The sequence below is a fragment of the Solea senegalensis genome, linkage group LG8, assembly GCF_019176455.1.
Source record: "Solea senegalensis isolate Sse05_10M linkage group LG8, IFAPA_SoseM_1, whole genome shotgun sequence".
Taxonomy (NCBI): domain Eukaryota; kingdom Metazoa; phylum Chordata; class Actinopteri; order Pleuronectiformes; family Soleidae; genus Solea; species Solea senegalensis.
The window spans coordinates 25,156,749-25,177,021 of NC_058028.1; the positions used below are offsets into that span (position 1 = coordinate 25,156,749).

At 41.3% G+C, this 20,273-nt stretch overlaps 1 protein-coding gene across 1 annotated transcript in view; it reads left to right on the forward strand.

Annotated features, from left to right (window-relative positions):
* Window positions 1-20,273, forward strand: part of smtnl (smoothelin, like) — a 28,357-nt gene that overhangs the window by 3,423 nt on the left and 4,661 nt on the right. Inside the window, exons 4-9 of the mRNA XM_044033078.1 lie at window positions 17,517-17,598; window positions 18,612-18,869; window positions 18,966-19,028; window positions 19,116-19,176; window positions 19,273-19,419; window positions 19,508-19,631. Coding sequence (XP_043889013.1) covers window positions 17,517-17,598; window positions 18,612-18,869; window positions 18,966-19,028; window positions 19,116-19,176; window positions 19,273-19,419; window positions 19,508-19,631 — 735 coding nt within the window. The remainder of the gene's footprint in view (window positions 1-17,516; window positions 17,599-18,611; window positions 18,870-18,965; window positions 19,029-19,115; window positions 19,177-19,272; window positions 19,420-19,507; window positions 19,632-20,273) is intronic.

Here is a 20,273-nt window from a genome sequence, read left to right on the forward strand (position 1 = left end):
AGGCTTCCTTTCAGTTTCACTTTGTTAATCACAGAACGCAAGTCCTTGCTGTTAGGAAAGAATCAGCTTCCTGTTTACACCGAGTGCCCGAATCATCACAACATATGCATTTTCAAGTGTGGAAGTATAAATGCAGATTACATCTGATAGTTAGCTCATCTGGACACATTGTTTGTGTTCAGCAATTTTAAGCAATATGGATGTCTGTAAAGAACTACTTCAAACAGGTCCAGCTATAATCAGCCACATATTTTTACTGGCCTATTTGGATGCTGCTCATGCAAATATGTCCTCTGAGCTGAAGTCATCTTGGACTCATTGAGTAACTGTCAATGTTTACATCATTTTGTAGTTTGATTTGTTTTCTTCTACTTGTCTTGCATCTGAAGAGAAGAAAACAAGAATGTCCTGGCTTCCAGTGCATCCACACTGCATCACTCATAGTTGTTGATGAGCGTGCAGTTTTCCTGGCCTCCTCTTGTTGAGAAACGCATTGGTTTTTCAGAGCAGAAAGCAAATGATGTCATATGTCGGAATTTCCATTGTTAAAAGGTTTAGGAAATAAATGGAGAGTGCACAGCCGCTGAAGATGATCACTTTTTTCTCTAAAAGTATGTAACGCTTGAGATGGTAAGAGTGATAGTAAATATAAACCAGTTTGCATCTTCTTCTTCAGTTTTTTTTTTTTCTTTTTGCCAGTGATTTTCACGTCTGTCCTTCTGAGACATTTACAGTAGATATTTTTCTTTCAAACTCTTTGAACACATGGGCTGCATGAAGCAAGCAGCAGATTGACTGCAGATGCAGTCCATCACTGTCCAAACGTAGTGTGCTCCATCTACAGTTACATCAGGAGGTCAAAATGTGAAGGTTTAAACACCTCGTGTAGACAGCTGTATTGTTTTGAAAGCATATCTGTTCTGTCAGATGTGACTGAGATGGATGATGTGTTGTACTCTATGGGTCCAACCATCGTGTGTGAAATATTATCACACGTTATATGTAAAAATGCAGATGTGCAAACACGTACAGGCACACGTTATGCAAATACTTCTACCTCTTTTGCCTGTAATTACCAAACTATGTGGTTGGATAGAACAGAGGAATGTTATCTGGAGTGAAATCATGTGGTTGTAGCTTGACAACACAAGGGGACTTTTGTTTGTGTGTGTCTGCCATGGCAGATCCCCCACTGTCAGCCCAACGAACACACACACACACACACTGTGGCAGTAACGCACATATCAGATCAAAGTATTGTGCAAACTGCAAACTGCAGTTCACTCTTCCTGCTACATCATCCTCACATCTGTCTGAGAGAGACGTGAGGAACATTCAGTCCATGAAGTTCAGCTGGCTGTTCAAACAAGTGTGATTATAGTTACACACACACACACACGTACACAGCTGGCATTCTTAAAGGGATTGTTCATGTTTTTCTCAGATGTGGTTGTATGATGTACAGACACATTATCAGTTGCACCCCCTGTGCTAAGAACCACCAATCTCTCTCTCTCTCTCTCTCTCTTGCTGAAAACATGGCTGCCTGAGGAAAAACATATTTTAACCACTTAACAAAACATTCACCCAATGAAAATCTATGCCCACGTGAATAAAGGATGTATTAGGAATAAGTTTGCTTCTTTATTTTGCTTTTAGATGGTGTTTTCCATCTGGAGGCTGATGTTTGTGTTGTTTTGCAAACCATTAAACCCACACTACAAATTTGTGATTTTACATCACAGGTCACAGGAGTTGTGGATCCACCGCTGTCTTCATCAATAAGCAAAATTTTGAATTTGAATTCTTTGTTTAGATTTATTGTAAATGACACAAACTTACCAAAACGAGGCAGCAGTAGAGCAGCAGCTCCTGTTTCCTTGTGAGCTAAATACAAGGATTTTCTCTGTAGGTTTGGTGCAAGAGAGTGAGGAATTTACAAACTTTTTCCAGAGTAAAATAAAGTGACATCATACATTATATACTATAGTCTAAGTGGGTGTAGAATGTATTTGGTGATTCCTTTGTTATTCAGTTGGAATCCCCACTGGCAGTCATGTTTTCAGTGAGATGGAGCCTCTATGTCTCAAGCTGGTTTTTTTTCATTTAAAAAATAAAGAGCTGAACTATCACTTTAATGGCTTGACTCCAAACTGAAGTTTGGATCTCTCTGTTACTAGGCATCATCACTCTGACCTGCCAAACTGAAGACACACACACACACACACACCTGCACGTACTCATTCACCTCCAGAACACACCTGTATTGTTCCTGCACAGCAGGTATCAGTCTGAACTCTGTCTTCTATCTCTCAGTCTGATTCCTGTCTCTTATTGTGAGATTTCTTTCCATCAGCTGAGATTAGATACTGTATATCATCTGTGAATGGACTTGTCTCCTATATTCTGCCTTGTTGAGACCTCATTTATTATGTCACGATATTTGAGAAGCTCTGTCATACTGTACTGGCTCTGTTCCACTTGTCTGATTCAGCACACTGGAATCTGCATAAAAATACTTGAATGGAAACCCAGCTGTTTCCATCTGGAAGGTTTTTGGGGTTTGTAAAGAGGCTGCTTTCTATCCTCTAATGGTTGTGGGCAACAGGAATTAGTCAAGATTAGGATTAGGTCAGACCTAAGCCTCCTCAACAAAGTCTCCTCGTCCTCTTTCTCTCCCCCATACACCTCTTTACGCTCTCTCTCTCTAGCTGTCTCTCTCTCTCTCTATCTGTCTCTCTTGCACACATCTCCAAACTTCCAGACATCACCGTTGTTGCCTTTTACGGCCCCAAAGCAGCATCTCAATGGGCCATTGTGTGGGCTCTTGTGCTTCATTGGCAGTACATTGAGTGTGGAAGGATTAGAGAATCAACCTCCCTCCTCTCTTCTTCCTCTGACTCATTCTCTCTCTCTCTCTCTCTCTCTCTCTCTCTCTCTCTCTCTCTCTCTCTCTCTCTCTCTCTCACTCCCTTCTTGCTCCTGCCTCACCTGCCGTTCTTCATTCATATTTCACCTAAAGAGGCTGATACTTGGTTTCAATTGCAGATGTGACACGGTCAAGACTATTCTTAGTGTCGTAAAGAAAATATCAATGTATTCCTCATTCACAGGCTCATAGCACACTACTTACCAGAGCTATTGAGGCCACACCTCCTTTATGCACTGTGCACTCCTCCATCACATATGTGGATTATTTCTAGAAACCTACTGAAGCTACACTATTGATTGAAGGACTACAAAAATGATATGATGTGGTAGATATCCGATCTACCACATCATCATGTCGTGTCTAAATCGTGTGTTTATCTCCCTTGATTTACATTTAGCTGAACGTTTATTATTGATCAATAACTGCAAATTCTTTTGCACCTTTTATTCCCAGTGAACGATATCCTTCTGCCCCACACTCCACAGTGAAAGCAGGAGGAGATGAAGTTTTCATGCAGGAAGTAACAGGGTTTATTGGAAATGTGGTTTTAATTTGGAGGAGCATCTGCTTCATGGCAGACGCTGCCCACTGTCTCCACCCTTGTCATAGATTTAAAGTCATTACATCAAGCCATTAAGTGCATGTGTCTGTCATAATATATGGATTCAATGGAACCATGTTTCGTAGTATTTGTGCTGCCAGTCGATGCTGTGATCTTTAGAATTGTGTCGGCGTAGATTCCATCAGGTTACACTCCTCCAGATATTATGCACTCACTGGCTCCGTCTCCCGCTGACGTTACACAACTCCACTGTGATGCTATCTGTTTTCTTATCTGCACGCACACACACACACACACACACACACTCACACACTCATGAGCAGCAGACCTCTGCGACATGTAGCCTGCAGTGTTTTAGTTTAGTCGCAGTCTGAGAACGGGGCTGATGGATAGATTGTGTGGTCAGAGCAGTTAAAAAGTACTGATTCCAGTCCAAACGGAATTATACTGTGATTAGGAGCTGCTCGTGCACACATTCACGCAAACAGTGTTGGCATGGATGCTCTGTGTCCGCAGAGTCACGGGGGAAACTCTTGGAGACATTTATATCAAAACATACTGGAACGGAAAGGATGTCGTTCTTCTCAATTCGCATAGTTTCAAACGTCAGAATGCACTAGCTGGTTAGTCCTTTTGAACTGCTGTAGTAACATGACGGGGTAAGATGGAGGTGTCCGTGGAGCAATGTGCTTCAAGAAAAACATTTTTATTTTTTAAAGCCAGTTTACACTTAGGGATGTCCCGATACAACTTTTTCACTTCCGATATGATACCGATATTGCAGCCTTGAGTATTGGCCGATATCGATCCGATATGATTTTAGCACGAATCATACATATTTTGTAGTGTGGAATGTGAGAATAGGCTTGATCTCAACAGAGAACAATAGTCAGCAACAGAAGGTTTGAGAAAAACTGACCCATTTATTATTAACCAATGGTTACATCAATTCTAACCTTCAACATAAGAGTATTGGATTTTTAGCCATGTTCATTTCATACAGTCTATGGTTCATTTCATCAGGAGGAAAGTACCAAGTGCTAATGGGGGTGTTTTCAGAGCACCCGTGTTTCATAGGGGAGCCCGGGGACCGGCCCCGCAGACGTACTTAGCTCCTTCTTAGCTTCAGGACACATTTATAACACACAAAGCTCTTGGCATGGCTGGTTTTTGGGGTATAATTAACGGTGGCAGTTGAAAGTGACACTGGCCGGTATTTCTGTTTGGGCTTGTGTAGAACAAGGCCATTGCCTGAAGTACATAAAAATAGGTTCACTCCGTGGCTACAAAAACCAAACAGTTTTTATTTCATTTATTTGTTTATACACTTATACAAACATACGCATTGGTTGTACATTCATTTCCTGCCAATGACCGCTCCTAAATGTTCCACACTGGACCATTAAATCAGTTTGTATCATTTGGCCGTACCTCATTACAGAGTCATCTCTATAATCTTGTTTGTACAAGAGTCTCAGTGAAAGGTTGTTTGAATGTTGCTTTGACAAATCTTATAAACTTGAAAGTGACACAAGATTAGTAAAGGTTAAAATAGATTTTGACTCATGAAGAAAACTGAAAGCAGAGCACAGCTTAAGGGCAAGTGTGTTAGTGTGTGTGTGTACCCTTATTATTTATTACCTCTCTAGGACCTTTTCTGGCATAAACACTGACCTTGGAGACCAAAACCTGGTCCTAATGAGGCAGAATCTCATTTCTGAGGAACAGGTTAAGTTTACGGCTAACTGGGCTATGGTTAAAGGTTTGGGATAAGGCAGCAAGGCCTTAAAAGGATAGCTGCACATTCTGTGTGTGTGCGCGTACACATGCTGGGGGGTTTAACAGAGGTATGCAGCCACTCCCTGGTTACCCCTGGATCCTTTAATGACTTCCAGACAATAGTCCATGTTCCCGTCATCATCTCTGTGGAAACAGGTTAATAACTGACTGGCTGATGGGACCCTCCTCACCCCCCCTCACCCTTGCTACCCTCTGGAACCAGTAAGCCTTACTGGAACAACTCTGGGAGTCGATTTTGAGGTCACCTCTAAAGCTATGTTAGCTCAGTCCGCCTGGGAATATGGCACAAATTTCATTGAGCAGCACTCCAGGAGCAGGTCCAGTGTTTTTGGAATAAGGCCTGGAAGGCATTTAAAGGAAAATGGTTTTTTAAAGGTTGGGTGACACAGTGCGGGGTCACGGCTGAGAGAGCAGGGGCTTCTGACGTTTTCAGGTTTTGTCAGACATTAAGTCTCCCACCACAGGAGAGTGAGTCAAATATAACTGCTGCTCTGGGCATTCAGGAGCTCAGGAGACGTAGGAACGTGGCCTGGAGTTAATTTATGTGCCTGTCAGTCATTGTGAGGATGAAATTCAAAATGTTAGCGCTACAGAGGTTAGATGATAGAGTGTTGGGGCTGAGCACAGGGCCAGAGAAGCATTCCCACTGAGTACACAGCACAGCCTGTTTTCACAAAGACATTCAGCTGTAACAGCATACGGTGAGGGAGAAGTGGAAAACAACCATATAACAAAAGAAATAGTTTAGTAATACATTAGATTAAACACAGATGGGGAATTCAACCCAACAATGATAGTTGTATTGTCGGTGTGTGCATTGCAAAGACAACAAAAATAAAAGTATCTTAAGTAGACTTAAGATTACTACTCCACCTCATCTGTGCTGCCTTATCGACCACATTCCACCAGATCAGTTTCTATATGAGTGTGTTCATGCGTTTTATTGCAGGGCAGAGAGTAACCACATTACAAGCAGGCCATGACGTAAGCAGACTGTGTGTGTGTGTGTGTGTGTGATAATGTAAAAGTGGTAGTTCAAGTTTCTTATTCTGAGGTTCTGAGGTATTGAAACATATTCTGGCGTGGCCCTCCGGCACCATTGAGGCATGGACCCTTGTTCTTGCTGAAAACATGGCTGCCAGTAGGAACAGTCCACCAGGCTAATGTGTATCCTGCTTTTACTTGCAGTAAGACAGCTTTTTACAGCTGTAAACTGTAAACTCACGCTCCCACACCAAAGTCCATGGAGAAAATCACAGATTTGTGCTTGTGAAGACACATAAGTTGGTTGGCTACTGCTGTCATGTTTGGTAAGGTTATATATACATATATATATATATATATATATATATATATATATATATATATATATATGTATATATATATATATATATGTGTATAATACATTTGCTTGCTCACTCCCCGTACCAAAGTCTCTGGGGAGATTCAGCTGTTTTCCATGGCAGCACACATCATTCTTTAATTCTTACCATAGTGAGATAATATATATATATATATATATATATATATATATATATATATATATATACATATGTGAATTTTAAATCAGGACATGAGAAACAGATTTTTTTCAGCTTTGTTTATCTTTCTTTCAGTGTAACCCTTGCTCATATTGGGCAGAGATGTGTAGTTTGAAGGTACTGTCAACTGTTTCCTGATCCAGACTCTCTTTTCAAGAGGGCCCCCCCCCCCATCCTGTCCTCCCCTCCCGTCACTGCTTTAGTGCTAGTAATGAGGAGGGGAGGTGGACGGGGAAGACAGGGGAGTCACTCTCTATGGTTGCCATATGTTGGTGCGAGACATAAGTGAAGGAGTGAAAAATGATATTTTCCCCACAGCTAACAGGCCTAATATTACATAGAGACAATTGTGTACAGACATATGAGAAAATTCACCAAATAAGGAAATATTCAAGTTGTATTATATACTGTATGTGTTTACATGTATATATCGTTTGCTTAAAGGGTCATGTTGACAGCAGCTTTGTAGCTGGAGGTACAACCGGTTGTCCTCTAACCACACGGTTGGTGGTTCAAACCCCAGCTCTTGCTGCTCACGCCGACAATGAATTCCGTATTGCTGAATGACTTGTGATAGAAAAAGCCATTTATATAAATACAGACCATTTACATTATGGTTATGGGCTCATTCCAAGTGGCAACCCACCATGGCGTCACTTACTGGTTTGTGAACTGCTGTTTTTGAAGTCTTGACTTAAGTATTTTTGGCCAGCACCATATTGGTTTTTTGAAACTATAATTAACCATACTTAGAAGAGGAGGGGGTGGAGCCTTACTGAAAGCTTGTCCACTGCACGTCCACCTCCACCTGTAACCATCCACTTATTTACAATAGTGAACTGTCAGTCTCATGGTGTTCATGCCACGATACATGCTGTAGTTTATGGGCTCTTTGACACTAAATACGAGCATGCTGGTTGAGACCCTAAACTCCTTTAGGAAAATGTTTACTGGTGTTTCAAATTAAGTGACATTAGGCTCATTCTTTCATATACAAACTGTTCCCCGATGGCCATTCATGAGAATACACGTTTCAAACAATTGTGCATTAGCTTCAATGGCCCACTCCCACTGTCACCCCCATAAAACCTTAGACCCTGAACTTTGATGTTGAGTGTGAGAGGTTACAAGGGCTTAAAGTGATATAATACTTTATGCTCCACTGTATTTATTATGTCACAAAAAATTGTAAAAAAATATATATAACGGCATAATTTGGCAAGCTTGGACTCTTTATTGCATGGTTGTTTTTTTTCACTTTCTGTTGACATTTGAATTATCACCATGCATCGTCATGCTTAAAATCATGAATAACAGATAAAAACATATTTTTGCATTTTCCATGAAATTGTCAACAACCGTTTACTTGCCATAAAAGGTGTTTAAATCCTGCTTAAATGCCAACGTTTGAGAGTGACACAGAACTAAACCTTCACTGACTGACCATGAATGTGCCTCACAGTGTGTGAGGGTAGACAATGGGTCTGACCAATTCTCTTTGCAAATAGACACAATTTTTATATCCACTCCTTGCACCTATGGTTCATCATTAAGATGGAAATCATTATTAAGAATCTAGGTCAAACAGAAATGTGACATTTGTTCGAGCTGTTAAATAAGTCTGTGTTTTACAAGATCCCAAATAGAACATTGGCTCAATAGGCAGTATATTGTTTGCAAAAGTAACTATTTTGGCCTGAGGCTATGGGAAAAACCACAGCAAGTGTCAGAAATAGCAAGTCTTTGCCCTCTGAAGAGATTTAATGTCAATTATTCTGTAATTTTAGTTGCTCTTTACCAAAGAGGACATACCTCTCTATTGTCCCTGGCACCAGTGAGAGAAAAACTATGCTGTAACTCTCAGTATAAACAGGAAATATGTATGATCTCCTCTTTTTAAACTATAACCACACATTGTTACACAGCTTGAAAAGGAAAAACATGAATGATTTTAAGATGTTAGCAGAGCAGCACATGTAAAATCATGTCCTGTTACCAACCAAGACTGTACCTACATACATACTGTACATACTGTGTTTATGGAGAAAACCTTTCCCTGTTCACTGGCTCTCACCTGCAATTACTTTGTTTTATATCTTCTCACTTCAAAGGCTTTGGATATTTTCCACCCTTTACACAAAGTGGTGTTCCCTGCACGATCAAGTGTTTAGAGCTGAGAAATTGCAGTCTGTGTGAATGCATTTGAAGAACAGGTGGTCTGAGCACGTCTTTCTACCTCTGAGAGGAAATTACAGAGCATGAGTCCTGTCACTGACTGTTAACTTCTGGTAGCTTAGCACAATGACACATGAACACATGTATGCTCACTGTGTTGTGTGTGCAAGGTCTGAACTGCAGAGAACATGCTTGAGGATCCAGGTGAGGGGGCAGAACTTAGCATGTGGGCTGTAGGACACTGGGTTAGTGAGACTTTTTCTTGCTGCATTCTTACGTGAGCTCACAATATTTGACTAGCGAGCTGCCAGGAGAATCTCAAGGGGATTTCTGGGTAGACTTTTGCAGACATTGCATTTTCACTTACAGACTCTTCAGACTACCTGTTTAGAATGTCTGGAAAGGAGATGTCAATGATTATTTGTTAGTTAATCGCCATTAAGAAGTCAAATGGTGAATAAATTGTTTAATTAACTGGAAAATTTCATGGCAAAATTTTAATCGTGTCTGCTTCTTGGTGCCAATGTCGTCAGGTGTAGGGGTTAGTGTAATAATGTTGTGAAACTACGGCAGGTCAGAGGATGTCACCTGTGAAGTCAGTTCATTCTGGGGACAGCAGCTCAGGACAAATGTCCTCAAACTACCTCCTAATGTGGTCACTGTGATCTGAGGACACATTCGGGACACATTAAGTCATTAGGTTTGACTCCACAGGTTGGCCCAGCAACACATGTGTGTGTTCCAGGAAAATACTTTGCAGGCTATTGTTTCTTTTGTTAATAAATCACAGACAAAGACACATATGTCTGTCAATGATGACGCTGAAGGCTTTTTATTGTTATACTGCGTGTTATATCTAGTGTATTTTTCATAAATGAAAATGAGTATTAAAGTTAGGAACCCATCACACACACACACACACACACACACACACAGTCATTGGTGAGCTGCCAGCCACTCTCCATTGTTCTAGAATCCTCCTCCTCCAGCACCCAAAGGCCATGTGAAGCTCAAATGTCTTCCAAACAGAGAGAGGGGAGGGGGGTAAACACAGGCTGACGGCCCGAGACCAAGTTATAAGATTGAGCAATAAAAAAGAAGGTAACACAGAGACCTCAATGTATCCTCATCCCACTAGTTACATTTTCATTGAACTAGTAAACTAATGCTTTTCACGTAGAAAATAGATCAACAAACATTCACACAGCTGTTCAAAACAACCAAGAAGCATATACTATACATACAGAATGGAAGCTTGGATTGTTTTTGTCCTATGAGCAGTAAGAATGCTTGTTCAAGCCGAGAGACCTCTTCAAATATACACCACCCTCTCTGTCCCTCCAGCAGCCGACCCATCCCATACACACCTCACCATCACCCCAACCTCCCAATGCCACCCCAATGCCTCTGACCTCTGACTAAACAAATGACATAGCGTTTACCCAGCACCATCATACCTCCTGCTGTTTGGACAGAGAGGTCACCCGGGCCACATCCACCAGGCAGTAATGTGGCATTTGCAAAGTTTCATTAATGTCACTTGTCCAAATGTCCACTGAGGACAGAACAGAAACTGTCTGTAAATATAAGCAAAACAAATCATTTTCAAATGAGTTCACGATCAAGTCCATCAGCTGCACATGACTCTTCGTGTATAACAGCGTGAAGACACTGCTATACATATATATATATAAGCAAGACCGCTGTAAACACTTTAAAAACACAAAGAAGCGTCCATGAAATGTAGTGCTGTCAGTTAAACGCGCTATTAACAGCGTTAACGCAAACCCATTTTATCGGCGTCAACGTTCTTTCTGGCCTAGCAAACTTTTTTCACATGCTGTTGCAACAACTAGTAAGGTTAGAAAAACTTCAACACCACACCGGATCTAGCTAGACCGGAAACAAAACAACAGGCACGCTGCACACATGCTAACGTTACGTTTAGGGTGGATGGCGAGCGATGTGCGCTTCTCCGTATCCAACGCAGCCTGGGTCATTTCTCGACGCACTCCCCACATAATGTTTCATCGTTTCTGTTCACAAAGACTAAACGGAAGCAGAATAATTACATCAATGACAAAAATGCAGCTTTATATTAATCACAATTAGCTTGAAGCTAACTCTTGTGATATGAAACAATGCAACAATTGTCCATATGCCTCGTTTTCTGGATGTAAAGGACAAAGAAAACACCCTTTGGAGCTAAAAGATTAGCTGTACATCATGCATGCATGTCTGGACATTCTCCTCAGTGCGTGTACGTAAGAACGCAGATGTCTGCTTATGTTGTTCTGGACATTTTCCAGATGTTTTTCTAACAGCCCCCTCGTCAGATATCCACAAAATCACCAAATGAGTCCATGTGAGAATACAGCACGAGAAACCTGAGGGGTGAGTGAGCTGCATGCTTGACCCAGGTGCTTCTCCTCACCTGGATGTTCTGGAACTTTTCCTGCTGTTGTCAACTTTCTGACCCAAACAGTGTCCTGCTGCATTCTTCATCTGTGAAATGCAAAATGTTCACATTTGTAAACAGTTTCATTGAGGTTTTTACTTTATGTTTTGGTTTTCTTTACCTCTTAGTGGTATTACATCATTATTATTATTATTATCATCACCATCATCATTATTATTACATAATATATTTTTTAAATTATATATTATTATATTATTTTATTTTTCCAAAATGCATTTTAGTGCAGAATCAGCTGGAACTTGTGTTTTCTCGCCATGTCTCTGCTCTCACTGTGACTTCTTTCACTCATTTCATCCAAACACTTGATAATTTCTCACAAACTTTATTCCATGACTCAAATGAAGGAAGAAAAGGTAGCTTCTGTGTCTCCATTATGAGACTAGTATGGCTTGTTCCAGACTAACAGTGGACCAGACTAACAACAACCCCCTCTCAGACTCACAAGAAGTCAGGAACAAATTAGGATGACAGATTTAAACGCAGCTCCAGGGTTCCTGACAGCTCAGCTTGGTCTATTCTAGTGTCATCGTGTTGTGATGCTGTCTACATTTAGCCTCTTATCAGTAGTTAACACTTAAACACACGTGTCTGCCAATGAAATGTAACGTGATTTGTGGTGTAGTACAGTGTCTGAGACAGTGCAGGTGTCACTCAGTGAGAGGTTGAGGTGATAATATCTTCAAATTTGAGTCTTAATTTACAGCGATACAGGTTTTCATCCTGACTTTGACACTTGTCTCAGTGCTTGATTTTCGGGATGTCAAATATCTACGACTGCTTATTTAACATGACATTTATCCAGTAATATATGCAATCCATTTTATTTATATAGCACATTTTAAAAACACATGGTACATAGATACAACATTTAATACACCCCTGAGATTCAGAGCGCAAAGTTAAAATACATAAAAAGAACTCTAACAATGACTAAAAAAACAAAACATTAGAAACCATATAAAGACTCAAAGACACCCGCGACCACACAGTTGAGTAAAAGTGAGTTTTAAGAGGAGAATTAAAAGTTTCCAGGGTGGTGTTGAAAAAGTTGAAAAAGCTCCACCACCTATGGTTGTTTGCCTTGTTTTAGGCACAACAAGGAGAAGCTGATCTGCAGACCTCAGTGCCTAGAGTTCTGAGATATAATGTGGTGCCAAACCATTCAAAGACATAAAAACAAAGAGTCACATTTGTCACAAAATGAATCCTAAAATTGACAGGAAGCCAGTGGAGAGAGGCCAGCATGCGAGTGATGTGGTCATGTTTACGTACTCCTGTTAAAAGTGGAGCAGCTGCGTTTTGGACTAACTGTAAACGTGCCAAGCACCCGTGGTTGACACCAGCACACAGGGCATTACAGTCGTCCAGACGATCTGTAATAAAAGCATGAATCACACTCAAAGTTTTTGAAAGATAAAACTGGACTTAACGACAGAATTTATCTGTTGAGTTTAAAATCAGTGTCTGTCCATATTAAAACCAAGGCTTTTGACATAGGGTTTTGCAAAAGGTTGCAAGGGACCCACATCAAGAGGTGGGGGCAGTTACGAATATATATAAAAGTCCCGATTTACTCTTTCACTCTCACCAGGATGTCATAATCTCAACCATCGCACAAATGGCTTTGGTTTAAAGGGATAGTTCAGGTTTTTATATGATTTTTCTCTCTGGACTTCTGGGCAGGGAGCGAGCACTTTACGAAATGACTTAACCTTTGGTTTATAGTTGAAAACGTTTGACTAACAGTGAGATGAAGCGGCAAACACATTCTCAAGATATCATAGACTTAAACATCCTTTTGTTAAGAGGCTAAAATCTGTTCTCCCTTGTGTCCCAGCTGGCAGTGACTCAAATGAATGTTCAGCCCAGGGAACAGTGATCTTCACGACCTCATACACCCAAACTCTTCCTTTAAAGGGCCCTCAGATTCAAGCCTTTTCTATGATTCATTTGGTTTGTGAATCTATAGTCATAAAGACATTTACAGTGTATTGACAATTTTATGGCGCTGTGATTAGTTGTTTAATACATTTCATTTTTCCCCCAAACCTCAAAATGATCACGTTCTTAAATGTCTTTATTTGTCCACAAACCAAAATGATTAATTTTTAATAATTTCTTTGGTATATGAAGCAAAGAAAACATATTCACAATTTAAGATGTTGAAAGATCAGAGGCCGTGTTTAAATTATTGAAAACAACACTCATATAAATTAATCAATTACCAATAATCTTTCTAATGTTAATTTAGTAATCGATTAATAATTCATTCAGTCATTGTTGTCGCCCTTGAGGACATTCATGTGTCTTTAATGTTGTGACAGTGTGTTATTGTATGATTTTGTACCACCCAGGTTACTGCAGTCTGATCTAGATCTGGTGACTCATAACCAGGTGAACTAACCACAGGATGAGAGAGGAGCAGATACCAGGGGGAAAATGTCAAATCACATATGATCCAAAATCCTAACAGTATCACATAAATGCTTCACGAAGCACAGGCTGTAGAGAGAGAGACATGGCACGGACACCTTTAGTGACCAGGAGTGAGTGATGCCTGGACATGTCAGTGATCATGTCAGTGGTGTAGTGTCATTTTCTTTGTGAAAATATGTTAATTAAAAGCAGAAGAATGTTTGTTACAGGAGAATTATGGTGATGTGGTGTAAACGCATCAGCACAGCTGTGTGATTAACAGTAGGAAAAGTGACATTGAGCTTTTTCCTACACAGGAAACTCACTTGACCACATGACCACATCAGGGTTGTGGTCATCTCCCCCATGTCCTTAAAACACCAGAAGCTCCACGAGTGGTGAAAACGCGTTGATGACGTTGATGTGCAAACCTGACTGTAGATGTGGTGTGTGCAGCAGTGAGGTTGTGATAACGGTGAAGATGTGTTCTCCATTCCCTCTGCTGATCTGTTGAAGATGAACAGATGAATGTTTGATTTTTGGTCATAGTGAGACAACAGGCTGAGGTTCTTCAAAGGGTCAACTCCATGTTAAAGCTGTAGTGGGTAGGATGAGCTCCTCTCATTGTCTAATGACAGATTATGTAATATTATATTATATATATATATAATATAAGTAAAAGACTGCCTTTAGTTGTACCTGTAAGACAGGGGATGTGTTGTGTTCTCTTTTGCTGTCTGACAGTAACCTGTAATCCTTCAAACAACACGTCACTTCAGCCTGTGCAGAGTTGCTCCAACAGAGATGACATTTTATGTTGATGTGCATTCTCATGTCGTTCTTACACCAGTGCATGTCTTTGTGCGTGCCACGTGACACCCGTGACGCACGTATCGTGGTCTAAGTTCGCTTGTCGGTGCTGTACCATGTCAAGTGTGTACCAGTTTGTTCTGCCAGAAAACAAGACCTCGAGATACCAGAGAGTTTACAGGAACCTCAGCAGCTCTGCTATCGTGTTTCCCCTCTGACCCACAGATGATCGAGAACTTAATCCACCCCCCTCCCACACACACACACACACAGCCAGACATTCTGAAATGTGTCTCCCTCCTCCTGTTGGATGTCCAGCTGTTTCCACCTCACTTTCTTGTCCCGCTGTGCCATTTCTCATCAAGCAGCACACACGTGTTCCCGTCTATGTTTTCCCCTGATGTTGCTCATTTTCAGTGTCTTTGTCATCACTCCTCCATGAAATAAACTCCTACTCACCCACCATTTTCCCTCTCTCCCTCTCTCTCTCTCTTCCTCTCCCTCTCTCTCACACACACTTTGCCTCATTTGAACACACACTTCAACAGTATTCTTAAAGCTTACATTCACACATATCTCCCAGCCATTTCAAGTGAAGAACGGCATAAAGTGTGTGTGTGTGTGTGTGTGTGTAGTGAGACAGTATTAGGTTTCTGTCTTTGTTTGGTTAGTTTCACTTTTGTTTGTCCAGGTTTTCAGATTTCCATCTTTGTGCCTCCTCCAAAAACAATGGAGCTAAATGAAAAGTCATATTCATGGCTCTGTGATATTTGATGGTGGGAACATAAACAGCAGCTCTTCTCTGAAGCGATGTTCCTCTTACGATGCAGTGTGGATTATCAAGTGTTTATGTTGTGTTGTTTTTAACTCTGTGAACAAATAATCCATAAATAATTCACCTTCATTAGAGTGATTTCAGGGCGTAACAATCTCACAGACAAAGGACTCAAAGGAAATCATACCACTGTGTATTTTGTCAGTGCAGTTTACTTTAATTATATGACACCAAATCACAGCATGATAACAGTGAAGCAGCTTCTTTATAAAACATAGATTATAAAGCACATTCCCCCTGCTAGCCTCAAATTCACTGGAATAACTAGCATTATTTACTTTATACCCCATATATTTACACTTAAATAATACCAAAGGAAGATACAGTCAGATTTACAAATGAAATCCTTGGTCTATGAAGAAAAAGGCAGTGTTTGATGTGTCATGTGTTGTAATGTAAACGCGCCTCAGCTGCATCCGTCTGTTCATTTTGTGTTTTTTGAGCAGATGCTTCAGTTTTACTCCCAAACACGCTGAGTTTATCTAAACACAGAGTTGGTGAATCAGATGCATCATTAGTGGAATAATGTTCGGAGACAAACACAGTGTGGAAACTGACCTTGTGTGTGTTTAGTTCCAGTGTGACAGCCAAGTCTGAAACACAACCAGCTGTTCATTTGTTAGTTGTTACACAAAGTGCGGAGGATCTGCTGCTCGGCGGCCTGAGGCTGTGCTCCGTCTCAGGGTTTTTATGACAACAACACAAACACAATGTGATGTGTGACCTCAGCAAAATGTGCACAGCTATCAGTGCTGCACTGTTGACCCGAGGAGTGTTGCTCTCAACACACCGAGCTCCATCTATGTGTCTGACAGGGCCACATGGAAAGTGGCAGCGGTGTGCATTAAAGAGTTTGAGATAGAAGTATCTGCTCAGGCAATCATTAGCTATTTCCATGCAGCTGATTGTGTTTGGAGCTCTGGTCACACATTCAGGAAATAGACAGGGTCACATGGATGCTGGCGCTGGGATGCTAATGATGTTTGACATTATAACCTGATCTCAGTCATTTATGCGGTCGTGCTGCCAGATCAGTGCACAGATTTTGGCTGTTTTCCTCATCACTGAGCATGTCAGTGACAGCAGGACCCGGTTTACAACAAAGACTTCCCAGTTCTTATCACGGGGAGAAAAGAACAGAACACTCTGGTGCCTCTCACACCTCTTACAATGCTTCTCTGAGGTCCATGCCGTCACATGTCTGACATTCTGGCCATTTGTTGGTTTGTTTTGTTTTGTCTGAAGTCTTGTCAAAAAAGCCCATGTGTTGGTGAAAAGTCCAAAATGTGAAAAGAGTAAGAAAAATGATCAAACGGTGATTAAATAAGCACAAGACATCTGGGTTTACTTTGCTTAAAACAAAGAAACACGATTCAACTATTTGCCTTTGATTGAAACAGAAAAACATTGGTGCTATGACACAAAATCTTAAAATGTACATTTTTATGTCCCTCAGATAAAAATCACATCAACACATCAATAGCAGAAGGATTAATTAAGCTGGTTCACAGTCTGACTTTTAAAACTATTTTCCACTCAGGTTTTTTTCATGAGGTCCTGGCTGCACTGTTGACACTTGCACTCTCTAAAAACATCACATTTCAGCCAAAGAACCAAAGATTCACCTAATACAGTTGATGTCCGCTGAAGTCTACAGTAACTAAGGAACATGTTTGCCACTTTTTTTGCCGTGAAGCAGCCGTTAGTTTTCTAAGTGGAAACTAAAGTTTGTAAAGTGCTCCATGCAGTTAGAAAATGGCACACTTGACTTTTATTACCCAAATGTTCAGCCCCAATAACTGCACTTCATAAAACTGTGTTTTAGATCAAACATCTCCCAGCAGCTCTTCTTGTCGTCTCTGGTTGAGGTCCAATATGACATCACGCTCCTTTAAAAACAGTGACAGGTGTTAGAGTGCTGTTGTTAAAACTTTATCACTGTGTGTGTGTGTGTGTGTGTGTTTCAGAGCATTGAGCGAGAAGAGCCAATCGAAGTGGACCCCGCCCCCACACATGCTGGCCTGGAGAATGGACACGCTACCACAACAGGTAACCACATTATAACTGTGACACACTCTCCTCAAGGTTGTCTGCAGTCACAGCAGGAACACTAAGGGTTCACTGATGGAGATGGGTTTGCACACGAGGAGTCAGCTCATAAAATCACTCGTGTTATGTCCTCCGTGTAAATCTTCAACAGAAAGCCTGTGTTTCAGACCTGAGGTGACTGGATATGAATGAGTCTGAGTTTGAATGACATCACCTCACACTTGACTGTGTTCCATTACACATCTCAGGTTTGGATTATTTCAGGGGTGGAGGAAGAGGAGGGGTTCTATAGCTAAGGTAAACCATTGCTCACAATAACAACACTCCTAACACTGTGTACTATCATGTCCACAGACATAAGCTGGTCAGTCCTGTGTGTATCCCTGCTTTAATGAGACAGAACTGTGTAGGAACACGTCATATAACAGTTTATATCACGACAGCTTTCGGCGCTGCTGAGCACACCAGCCATCTTGGATTTGAGGGTGGGGGGGTCGGTGGGGGGGCTTTTAACTTTGGGAGTGGGAAATGTGACATCAGCGGGCTTTCCAGAAAACATGCACGAGGAAGTTTCCACTCCTCATTCCACTTCAGATGGAACACATCATAACACAAACCTGGTGTTTAGTTGAGTTTAAGAAACATATTAAGGCCTGAATGTCAGGTTTTACCCTCTCTTTGTTCTCGTCCATCTTTTTATCCAAAACAAAATTTAAACAGCTCATTTAATTTCAAATATATAATAAATCATAGCTTATGCAGTCACACATTAAACAGATATTGAGTCATTACATTATTATTAGTGTCATTAATGTCCAACTTGCATATATAGGCTGATTTACTATTTTACCTTTATCACTTACTATAGTCGCTGTTTTTGGATTTATTTTCTCTGTAGCCTATAATACAGATAATAAAGATAATAACCAGACATCTCCTGTGGATATAGTGCTCTGGTTTTCATATGAAAGCAGTGATTTGTGCAGTCATTCTGCATCTTTGTGTCCAACTAGAACATTCAATGTTGGTACACGGCGAGATCTCTCCACCCGCTGACTCTCCACATGAGCACACAGCTCCTGTCGCCATGCGGATGCCCCACCTCCCCATCACCGCCACAACCAAGACAGCAGACGTCAAGGGCTCTCCCAACTCTCCCAGCAGTCCTGTGGGTTCCCGGTCCTCCCCGGTCTCTGAGGCCTCATCTCCAGGTCAAACAATGACGACCATCAACCAGCCCCAAACGATAGAGGAGTCTCAAGTTCAGTCTGGTAGCTGATTTTTACTCACTTAATTCTATTAAACTTGAATGCAGCATCATGTAAAAATCTGTTAACTTCAGTTTTCTTTGTCTTTGTTGCTGTCAGTATCTTCTATGAAGACATGGACTCCTACACCTATCAGAACTCTGGGATCTCCCCGCCTTCAGGGTGAGCCGTGCTTTCACATGCACACATATTCTGTCTGACACTGAAATATCATGAGTAGGATTGACTCTCAATGTCTGTCCTTTGTAGAGAAGACTAATTCAGCCCCTGCCAAGTCCGTGACCTACTCAGCCTTACAGCAGCATGATAGGTAACGTGATTGAGGAAAGAAAAAAGAGCCACTTCTGTTATTATGTCAGCACAGGTCAGTCTTACAGTCCGACCCCTCTGTGCTTCCGTCCTCTAGAGATGGAAATATGAGCAGTGACGTGTCCTATGGGCCGATGGGAGAGAGAAGGCGGGAACTGGTGAGGTCACAGACTCTGCCTCGTAACATCGGCGCTCAGGCTCGTCGATCGATCTTTGAAAGACTCGATTCTGAAGCAAGTAACAGGTAAATGCCGCAGTCAGGTAACATGGGCCAAGTGATAGGTTAGGAGCGCATCATTGTTGACTTCTTTCTTCTAACTCCTCCTGTACAGTCGTCCAAAAACAGTGGAGTCCAAACCCAAACTGAAGCGGTCCCAGAGTTTTGGGGTGTCCAGCGCTAGCAGCATCAAACAGATTCTTCTGGAGTGGTGTCGCTCCAAGACCATAGGCTACCAGGTAAAACTCAAGTCCCCGTCAACTATCAACTCATAACTGCGACCACTTACCAGTGTACTAGTATCTAGTAATGATCATTTTTGTTGATCCAGGTGCATATCTTTACAGTTTAGTCTTATATAAATGAATGAACGTATAAATATTGTAATGAAGGTCAAACACCAACTACTACTGCAACTACTGTGCCTGGGGAGCAGAGAGGGATCGGTTGCCTTGCTCAGGGCATCCCAGGATTTGAACTGTCATCCCTGCAGTTACAAGCCCAATTCCTTTTCCTCCTGTAGTAGCAGTACATATTGTACTTAGTGACACTATATGCACAGTGTATTTGCTGATTTAGCTCAGTGTCAGACAGCCTCTGGAGTCCAGAGAAACAAAATCACTGTTTTCAGCTCTGTGATACACAGGAGCTGCTGCTCTATTTCTGCCTTATTTGTGAAGTTTGTGTCACTTGGGTAAAACTCAATTGAGAGTTCAAAAACACACATTTGAACTAACTGTTGGAGAAGCAGAGGATCAACAACTGTGTGCCATGTGTAAGATTGTTGATTTTCTCTATGGACTTTTGTGTTGGTGACTGAGAGGTTTACTAACTGTCAAATAACTGTGAGAACATAAGAGATATTTCTGAAGTGACTAAAA